The following is an 11,627-nucleotide window of genomic DNA, read 5'->3' as shown; positions in this document are numbered from 1 at the left end:
TTTTACAATTGTCAATGTTGATAAAAACATCAAACTACGTTTCGTTCAAACTGAACCGTCCTCTTATCAAGGTATGGGTTCATAGTGTAACCGCTCGCAACATGGCTATAGCTGTAGTTGGTCGTAGTGTGACCGCTTGCTTCATGGTTATTGCCGTAGTATTACCGTTCGCAACATGGTTATGACCGTAGTTGGTCGTAGTGTGACCACTTTCTTCATGGTTATGGCCGTAGTGTGAACACTCGTTTCACGGTTATGGCCGTCGTGTGACCGCTTTGTTCATGGTTATTGCCGTGTTGTGTCCGTTTGCTTCATGGTTATGGCTGTAGTGTGCCGCTCGCTTGATGGTTATTGTTTTAAATTGACCGCTCGCTTCATGGTCATGGCTGAAGTACTACCGTTCGCTTCATGACTATGGCCGTTGTTTGACCACTAGTTGCATGGTTATGGCTTTAGTATGACCGCTCGCTTCATGGTTATGGCCGTAACGTGACCGCTCGCTTCATGGTAATGGCTGTTGTGTGACCACTCGTTGCATGGTAATGGCTGTTGTGTGACCACTAGTTGCATGGTTATGGCTGTAGTATGACCGCTCGCTTCATGGTTATGGCCGTAACGTGACCGCCCGCTTCATGGTTATGGCCGTAACGTGACGGCTCGCTTCATGGTTATGGCCGTATTGTGACCTCTCGGTTCGTGGCTATGGCCACAACGTGTCCGCTCGCTTCATGGTTATGGCCGTAACGTGACCACTCGCTTTATGGTTATGGCAGTTGTATGACCACTCGCTTCATTTTTACGGCCGAAGTGTGACCATTCGATTCATGGTTATGGTCATAGCGTGACCACTCGCTTCATGGTTATGGCCGTAGTGTGACCGCTTGCTTCATGGTTATGACCGTAGTGACCACTCGCTTCGCGGTTATGCCAAAATATGACCACTCGCTTCAAAGTTATGGCCGTAGTGTGACCACTCGCTTCATTATTATGGCCGTAGTGTGACGGCTCGCGTCATGGCTATGACCGCAGTGTGACCTTTGTGACCACTCGCTTCATGGTTATGGCTGTAGTGTGGCCATTATCTTCATGCTTATGGTTGTAATGTTTCCACAAGCTTCATGATCATGGCTGAAGTGCTACCGTTCGCTTCATGAGTATGGTCGTAGTGTTTCTACAAGCTTCATGGTTATTGCTGAAGTGTGACCACTCGCCTTATGATTTTTGCCGTAGAGTGAACACTCGCTTCATGGTATTGCCGTTGTGTGACCACTCGCTTCATGGTTATGGCCGTAATGTGACCACTCGCTTCATTATTATGTCCGTTGTGTGGCCACTAGCTTTATGGATATGGCCGAAGTGTGACCACTCGCTTCAAAGTCATGATTGTAGTATGACCACTCTCTTCATGGTAATGGACTTAGTGTGAACATTCGCTTCAATGTTAATGCCGTAGTGTTATCACTAACTTCATGGTTATGGCCGAAGTGTGACCGCTTGCTTCATGGTTGGGGCTGTTCTGTGACCACTCGCTTCGTTGTTATTGCCGTAGTGTGACCACTCGCTTCATGATTACGGCTGAAGTGTAACCACTCGGTTCATGGTTATGGCCGAAGTGCTGTAAAAATAGACATTGAACGCTTTTGAAAGAAGTATCTTAACAATATAATTTTAATTCATCAATGAAATAAAACCGATTTTTTTAAACTGCCCTGAACGATGGGTTTGCAATCTCATGCTGTTTTGTTATCATGAACTACGTTCTTTAAATAAACTTGAAGCTTGAAGAATATATACCTCTCCAAATAAACAATAACTCATACTTAAAGTCCGGCTACATTAGATCGTTGGTGATATTCTGTCATAAAAACTTCCCAATCCAATCATTTGTTTAATATAATGAAAATCATAAAAACAAGCACGACGTTCTCTTATTTAGCTAAATGTCTAGGAGCATTCTGCTATAACGATAACTATTATTGGAACATAAAAGGCGAGACTACGGAATCCCATTAGGGCCATCCCGATCCCGCTCCTAGCCTTTTAAACAAATGCAATATTTGTTTGCTTAAACGTCGCATTTTTTTTTTCAATTTTTACAGTACTTTAAGCAGTAAACCCTTTAGGTAGTGAATAAAAATGATGGATAAATATTGCATTTTCCCCAGACAGACTTATAACAAAAGATGCACCGAAGTAAATGTCAATTCTCGCATTATTATTTTTCCTTTTTCTCATTACTTCATAATAGTAAAACTTCTCGATAGATATTGAAAAAAAGATGAGCCGATGGAAAAAGAAATTTCGCAGGTTTTTTTAAGACTTATTAAAGAAGAGGCACCGAAGCAAATGTCATATCTCGTATCTTTATTTTATCGAATATCAAATGAAATATTTAACATAACAGTTTCTCTAAACAAAGTACTACCAATTTGAAATAAAAAAAGATGCGAAAATGTAACAAACAAATGTCGCGATTTTTTCCTGGACATTTCCAAAAGCCGAGAGGCAGGGATTGTGATGGCTCTAATAGGATTCCGTACAAGACACCCCATTGAGCCTTCCCTAATCAGTTTGTTATGCGTCAAAAATCTTGGAAAACAATTAACAGTAGACATCTATCTCCGTTCATCTAGACTCCCCTAATCAGGAAACCTCATTTGACACATTCCTTATTAGGCGGAGATAAAACCCCGCTTCGCTGGAATCAATGGGTATCGATTATTCTCGCTCACAGACCGGGATGTTATACTCTCTGCGCCTGTTCTCGTCCACCGGACAAACCCTGCTCGATTATGAATTCACAGAGCTGGAAGGTTTGCTAGCAAGACGAGTCCCCCTCGATTCCACTATAGAGGAATTAAACCACTCACGGAACTCTGTCTGACTGCTGTAATCGATCGGACTCGGAACTGAATTCCAATACATGCTTTGAAAACATGCAAAACATGATATTATTAACTCGTTTAGAGCGTTGAGCCATTGATGTTTCCATTCGGAGCTAAAGAAGATCGTTATCTTTTATCTTTTTTTTTTCTTCGTGGGAATTAAACACAACAAGGGATGTGCATATCTCTTGCAGAGAAGAAATATTTTATAAACGAATAGAAATCGAAGGATCTAGTCGCAATTACGAATTGATAGCTCATTTGCGTAGTATGTGAAGTGATATTCTCTTTTCTAGGAAATTAGACAATCACTTCTTTGGAGGGTAACGATAATGCGTGGAAATTAATGTTTTGTGGATATTGCAATAAACAGAATATATTAACATTTGATCATGTTATTTGTCAAGTACCGACACATGTTTATGACAAACTAAATTGTAAGAAAACATAGCATTAAACAAACAGAGTAGTAATACATAATACAACAAATCTAATAAATAGTGCCGTATACTTTTACTCTTAAAAGCATTACAAGGTGTGAATTGTTTTCTATCAACTCTCTGCTGATTACAGTGTTTTAATTTCACGTGATACCGTTCTGTGCGCCCGGACCAACGAAGTGGCACCGGAAGTATGACGGAGGGCGGCGGTGGCATGGAGACGACCCTGGTGACGGCTCGCTGGAGTCTCGTCCAGTTCTCGCTGTTAGCGGTGTATACCCTTGGCTTCCACGGGGTCACCAGCTTCCCCTACTACATTCACAAACATTCGGGTATGTACTACTGTGATTATTGTTTTGTACTCATCTTTATATAACGGTTAAAGGTTGTTAGAAGGTTCTTTCACAAGCATCGTGGGCAACCACAGAATTTAAATTCTATTTTACTTAATAAATAACCATAACGTAGACTAGAGGTGTCCGATGATGTTACACAAGATAGATGGTTATGCGGATTCAATCTTGAACTTTTAGTGGTCAACATTTCATTGGGTAAACTACCTACGAAATGGGTCAGCCACTGTTTTTATATGCCGCTTTACCTGATTTAAATCAAAAGCGACTTACTGCTGATTTACTGAAATAAATGTACTTGAAAACATTAGAAATACTTCCTTCTTATTCGACAAAAATGTTTACCACTAAAACTATATAGTATAAGATAATTATTTCGATTGTGATAAAACATTTGGTTGTATGTGATAAAAACAAGAACGCTTATATTGGTGTTAAAATAAAAAAATCCGTTCAAATGCATATTCATTTCATAGAAGAGATGGGCAATGTATAACGTAGCATAGAAACAATGGTAGTTTAATATCCGTTCGGAATGGAACGTGAAATTAATCTTTATATTAAAGCATTAAATCGGCTTTTTAATGCTTTGCTATTCTCTGCTAAAATGCTGTTATAACGAACTTGTTTACTTGGATGTTTTTTGTGGATATTAAAATTACATGTAGAATCTTAAAATTATTTTAATGAGAAGGCCAACTATTGGCGTTTTACTGTTTGATATAAATGTGGATAAATTTTATATTGATTTCTTGTATATTTGTTTAGTTTAATTATTAACTTGTCAGTAGATGGATAAATGAAATAGTATCGTGTAACATTTTTAATTCGAAAATGATCAATACCTTGACAAATACATATGAAATAAATTCATTTCCAGTGTCTCTTGAAAAACAACATAAACATTTTCTCTCTACCCGTTTTAATTCCTCAAGGTTGAAATGAATGTCTAAGTCTTCAAAAGAATAACTGTATGCTTTTCGGTAATATATCGAAGTAATGCTCTTACTTAATGTCGCTTTGAGGTATATATACAAAATCCATAGTTGGATATCAAGAGATCAATATCATGATGATCAAAATGACCCATTACTTTTGATCATGCTTGACGTTGGTAATAATAACTCGTTACATCTTTGCGACTGTAGCTTATAAAGGAAACAACACTATGGCGCCAACAATATTATCATCCCTGTCTTTATTATTTCAGTGCTCTGGTCAAGTTTTAAATTAAATATATTGATCGTAGCCATCCTCATTCCTGTACATGGAATTCAATGCCGTCGGGAATTAATCTACACAAATGATCCAGAAATAATATGTGTTATAATCAATTTCGCGCTATGGTTCTCTAGCAATTGTTTCGAAGGTTTATAATTGCTAAATACATGTACAAATATAATAATTATTAAGATAAATAAAAGGACACTTTCTTATAAAGAAATTATCAACAATGTGGCGGATAGACGGTCATTTCAATTTACCAGACAATTGGGAGACACTGATGCCATCATATCCACTGATTGTATCCCACGTAATGAAATGCATCATTAATGCACCGCCGGAAGGCAATATTTTGCTTCGAATGAACACATAAACAAAGACAACTTTACTATGTCTTAAAATGTTTAAATTAATTTAAGTATTTACAAGTAAAACGTTTAATTTAAATAATGTTACTCAATAAAAACTAAACTGAAATTATTGATCTTACGAGCTGTGATGGTATCGTTGATTAGGCGACTATTAATTAATTGCTTGATTTTCATCCCCGCCCGATCCCTCTTTTTTTCCGCCGCCCCATAAATTTTGCCGAATCAAATAAAAAAATTGAACTGTCTGGTGTCTATGTATATGCTCTTTTCTGGCCGGGAACGTCTTTTATTCATATCATTATTATCATACACATAATTTATTTATTAGTTTGTGTCGATGTTAACATTCACGTGAAAAAAATGGAGAATTATCATGTTTGTGGATTGTCTTGAAACAAATGCATATGGTCTCTTATACACTTAGAAAGAGCATGAACACATTTTTAATGATGAAACAGTCAACTAAGAAAAATAAAAAACAAAAATTCACCCCCGCCCCAATTTCAACTCAAAGGATTTAAATGAAATCTAAAAACTTTAAAGGCACGCTTACTCCCAAATAAGATTTACCACAATATTTAATATTCCAAAAAGGATGAATAAATGTCAGCCAAAATGGTTTTAATGAAGGATACCGAGAAAAATTTGATAAATATATAAGACCATAGTAAACCACAGTAAATATTTAATACTTAGCGCTTTCCAGTATTAAATTCACGGTAAAAATCTTGTTTTAAGTAGTTTATATTTTCAGTACATGCATTATTAAGTAAGTAGTTTAGGTTTATCAGTCAAAATTTATGGTTGTTATACATGTGTTTGTATTGATTTTGAATAAGAGTGTCACTTTAATTCATATTTATAGATGAACCCACTGTGTTTCTATAAGAAACCGAAGTCGTAACATGTGGCTATTTAGATACTGTTTACAGTTTTCTCCTTCTCCCCAGAGAGACTACCGGGTGAGTCATCCTAGGGTATTGATCTGGTTCAGGCTTTTGTCGATAAAACATGAACAAGTGTCATGACACTCGTGCATCCACTTTTAGACTAATTGTTCAATATTTTCAATAAATAGATGTCTGTGGTGTCATGAAATGTCACTCACGAAATTGAAGCTTTGCAGTAAAACAATATGGTTGTCACAATATACACAGGGAATCACATATCCTGGTAAAGCAAGCGAAAACAGTGTTGTTCGCATTAGATACATGTTTACAGATATAAAATAAATGCTTTTATTATAAATCTTCTTAAAAGATTCAATATGTTTTGGACTTTATTCATTTTTGATTGGGATATTCCTAGTAAAAACATTTTTATGAACAGTTAAAGTGATACTCGTATTTATAATCAATATAACAAACATAAATTGTCAGTGAAACCCTTGAACTACTTACTAAATAATGCATTTATGGAAAATATCAATTACTGATAACAAGATTGTAACCGTGTATAAAATTACTGAAACGCACAGATATTAAATGCCTGGGGGTGGGGGGTTCCTAAAATATTTATGTAGATCAAGGATCGTCTCATAAGGTAGAATTACAGTGTAGTCTGCATCTTTATTTTATATTAAACATGGTAACATGTCATAAGAACCATTGTCTTTTGTATGTATTAATCCTTTCGCAAAAATATAACAAGTGTATAAATCGTGGTACAGTAACTGCTTAAACTGCTTATTTGGGAGAAAAAATGCATCTTTGAGAAAGTCGACTTTATACCTTAGATGAATATTTACACCTCAACTTCCATTCCTTAAATGAACTGCCTTTCGGCTATTGCGTTCATCAATCGATGAACGCAACATCTTCGGATATGTTCGGATCGTAATTCATTGCATAACAATATACCTGAAAGCGATTGGTCTTGTTATTGGTTGTATTGTGTCTGCAGGTCCCGTAAAATACAGATCAACATTTTTAAAAATAAATGGACTATTGGTGTAAATATAAGGAATGAATTGCGGGGTTGATGTCATTATCGGGGATATGAACGCAATTGGGTTGGTCAAAGTACGCGTGGAGTCCGAAGACTCCACACACATTGACCAACCCAATTGCGTTCATACCCCGATAATGACATCAACCCCGCAATTCATTCCTTAATTGATTGCCAATAAATATTGTCCTATCTAAGTCGTGCTCTGGTTGTTGTTGTTTTTTAAAGTTTTCTGTAGTCCCTGTTTTAAAAACAAACACGTCTGATTTACCTAATCAATTTAAATTTTGAAATAATTTTGCAACATGTTCACTTAATGAAACTTTTGCCGGATAAAACGATAATTTTTAACCATCTTGGGCCAACACATGTGTATTCCAATACAAGTCAAACACTTTGCCAAAGGATTGGCCAATACATCTTTTTACATAAAAGGTTTTACAGAAAATGAACTATATATGTAAGTAAGCATATTGGTATGCGTATATGTTGATTTTTTTGCAGTAGGCAGCAGCTTTAACATATTGTTATAACATCGCTGCAGCAGTGACAGCAATCAGCAGCTTTAACATGTTCTAATAGCATAACTGCAGCAATCAGCAGCTTTAACATGTTTTAATAACATCGATGCAACAATCAGTAGCTTTAACATGTTCTAATAGCATTACTGCCTGCAGCAATCAGCAGCTTTAACAGGTTGTAATACTAGTAACATCGATGCAACAATCAGTAGCTTTAACATGTTCTAATAGCATTATTGCCTGCAGCAATCAGCAGCTTTAACATGTTTTAATAACATCACTGCAGCAATCAGCAGCTTTAACGTGTTTTAATAACATCGATGCAACAATCAGTAGCTTTAACATGTTTTAATAACATCGATGCAACGATCAGTAGCTTTAACATGTTTTAATAACATCACTGCAGCAATCAGCAGCTTTAACATGTTTTAATAACATCACTGCAGCAATCTGCAGCTTTAACGTGTTTTAATAACATCGATGCAACAATCAGTAGCTTTAACATGTTTTAATAACATCGATGCAACGATCAGTAGCTTTAACATGTTCTAATAGCATTACTGCCTGCAGCAATAAGCAGCTTTAACAGGTTGTAATAACATCGATGCAGCAATCAACAGCTTTAACAGGTTCTAAAAACATCGCTGCAGCAATCAGCAGCTTTAACATGTTCAAATTTCTTCTCTGACGCAATCATCAGCTTTAGCTTCTTGGTTCTATATGCCGTTCAAAGAGCGCCGCCTTCGTTTAATAACGGGAATTCGATTATGTAGTTAGTTTCTGCAAACACTTCGAAACTGTTTCCATAAAAATGACTTGACAGTGCTTCATCAGACAGCGGATTGGTGAAAAGGTTTGTCGGAGTGTTTTGTCGGGGCTATGTAAGCGGCATGGACTGCGCTATATTTCACATTAAATAGTGAATAAATAGTGAAATTATCTTTGTTCATAGTCTACATGCTAAGCAAAGTATTGCCTTCCAACGTAGCATGTATTACGTAATTTACCACGTGGTATACACACACTGTTAATGCATCTAAGAGGTTTTATCCTGAATATGAGCAAAACCAATTAGAGCATCTACATAGTGTTTTAGTTTTATCCGTTTTAATTTGTTCCTTGCTGCACATCTGTGGATTTGAGAACTTTTACCCATTAGAAGTGATAGTTCACGTTTGTCGTTGTACAGAATAAAACGCGGAGCGCAGCGAGGCCGCAGACCGGGGGCGCTCACTCCATTTTCTGCAGATCGCTAAAAGGAACTCTGCTTATTTGGAGTTGTTTTCTTATTTGAACTATCGACTAAGTTCACAACGTGCGAGGCATGATTATTCCCGTAATACGTTCAGATTAAAGTTCAACGGCTGAGGCGCACACAGATATAGCTGAACTTAACGACCAGTTAATAAATTGCATAAGTGTGTTCTTGATAGTTTCAACGTTGCACAATAAAACGTGGTAGACGGTGTTTTGTTTCGTTTTATAAACATATAATTTAAAAGATAACGCAGTTTAAATTTATAACGACAAAGTATATTGTTGTTGTTTTTTATATTTATTGATTTAAATTCCAACCATCATGAATAGCTGAAGGTTACATGGTGCCATTACAATTGCTTATTTGTTGCTCAATCTCCTACCATTAATTTCCCTTAAAGGAAGTTGTTTTTAATAATGTGCTTTATGCAGAATTCATTCCTTGTGAATGTTGTTGTTTTTTTTTCTTTTGAATCGTCATTCAATATAAGTAATTCCATGTTGTTTCCTCACGATGTATCATATTCTTTTCCAATCCATTTACTCAGTACGGTAAAGTGTGTTCATAATAACTGAAATGCCTTACATTGTCACAGTATAATCAACATCAATGTCTTTCGAATACTTCTATACTAAATATTTTAATATTGAAGGACACAAAAACTTTTCATTGGTGGTAGTCATGCGTGTTTGTTTTTCTTCTATTTTTGTCTTTTTTCTTGTTATAAAATATTGTTTTTTTCCGATTGTCGAGGAATGGTTTGAGACAGATTATTCGTTCTTGTTGCGATTGAAATGCATGTAACAAAACACCTAAATGTCAATAAGGTTTTAGTTTCATTTACAACGGCAGCGTTTGGTTAATTAGGATTATTGAGGTATGTTTTCATAGTTATTAACTGTGGGAAAAGGAATCGCTCATTTCGCTAGAATGATTACCTTTTCCTTCGTGATTTTATATTCGTTTACATTACTTTGCATTGAAAAAAACAACAATAACAAGGGAATAATTTGTGTACCTGTGGACCCGTGATACCTGCATTCTCAAAATTCAGTTTAAGGATGACGACGGACAATCGAGTAATTAATATCAACGTTTAGCATTTCAATATAATAACCTTCACATACTCACTCAACGGACAACAAGGATACATTTGCTTGATTATATGGCCAAGGTTCGGTTTCCACGTCTAATGCGTCATTAAAGGAATGAATGATTAGCTTTTTACCGCTGTATTGGGCGGTTTGTAAATACACTATTCTGGACCGTCCTGTATTGCATTCTGTTTATAATGATTATGTGTCACTTTATTCTCTCTTTTTCTACGTAAGATATCGAGCAGATGTCCTAGTTCAACTTATAAAGCAGTTAATATTCGTAGACGTGATAATACACCAGAGGATCAAGGGAGAAGGGCACTCGGCACCCTTTCTGTAATATCGTCAAAGTTTACTTTAAGTTCAATGAAGGAAAACAAAGTAATAAAATACGCCTTAAATGCAAGTTTTGTAATTCATTTTTTTATTTCAAGAATTTGGGAGGGGGAGGAATACCTGAAAACCCCATGCCCACGATTTCAATCAAAGATATTTCAGTTCAGAGTTTTGTCCCCTAAGTTACAACCCCTCTTACGTCCAATCCTGCATTCTCCCCTGCAATGTGCTCTTTAAAAATCCCATGGCCCAAATTGGGTTATTCCATGGTGAATCACAATTACAGATTACAGGAATTAGCTACGTAATGTTCTACCAGCTTCTCTTTAATGAGATATTTCTGTACATAAAGTTTGAAGTAAATACCTCAAAGAATTTGCACTTCTCCTAAATGAGATGTATTTGTATATAAAATTTAAAGTAAATACCTCAAAGACGTAGTAGGAAATTAACAAAGGCCAATAACTAATAAAAAAAACTGCCCCAAGAGTTATTGTTCCTACACACCGCACCTTTCCTGAAGGAGTTATATCTGTATATGAAGTTCGTAGTCAATACCTCCAAGGATTTTCAAGTTTTTCTCCGGACAAGATTGTCCGGACGCACACATGCATACCATAACTATATCCCCTTCGCCTTTCGACAGGATGGACAACATACAATGTGCAATCATTTTATGTGTGATGAATCTTCAGACGAATAAAGGACGAACAGTGTGAGTTAACCGAGGCGTATAAACGAATTAAAGTATTGGTAACACTAGACAACTGGACAACGTTAACAGTAAATATACGAGACTAGTACTCTGTATTTTTTCTGTGATAAGCGTATGTGAGACTTTAAGATGTTTTGTTTATTATTATTTCCATTTTTTTTTTATATAAATAGTGTGAGAGGAGCATTTTTCAAAGTCTTTGATTATTCCTGCTCATTTTCATTTCCGAAATAGGTGAATGTTTTAAAACTCCAAAAATAAGTAATGAAATGTATCACTTAAAGCATTGCATGTCCATAAATCATGGTAACAGAAAAGTGTAAATATGTCATAAACGTCATTTGCAGAACCCGTTGTTTGAATGATGCTTCCTGTAGACAGTTATCTAAAATGACACAATATTGCTGTAATACATCTTATCATTATGTCCATAACGATGTTCAGTCTTGTTAAATAATGCAGCAGAATGCAAGCGAAACT

General features: G+C 36.1%; 1 protein-coding gene across 1 annotated transcript in view; it reads left to right on the top strand.

The window, feature by feature from the left end:
- Positions 1 to 2,831: 2,831 nt before the first annotated feature.
- The window catches only part of LOC128212033 (sodium- and chloride-dependent neutral and basic amino acid transporter B(0+)-like), an 87,381-nt gene continuing 78,585 nt past the window's right edge, over positions 2,832 to 11,627 (top strand). The window contains exon 1 of the mRNA XM_052917253.1: positions 2,832 to 3,657. Coding sequence (XP_052773213.1) covers positions 3,519 to 3,657 — 139 coding nt within the window. The 5' untranslated portion in view covers positions 2,832 to 3,518. The remainder of the gene's footprint in view (positions 3,658 to 11,627) is intronic.

Source organism: Mya arenaria, chromosome 12 (assembly GCF_026914265.1).
Source record: "Mya arenaria isolate MELC-2E11 chromosome 12, ASM2691426v1".
NCBI classification, from domain to species: Eukaryota; Metazoa; Mollusca; class Bivalvia; order Myida; family Myidae; genus Mya; species Mya arenaria.
Note: the sequence above shows the minus strand (reverse complement) of the source record. Positions and strands in the feature narration are given on the sequence as shown.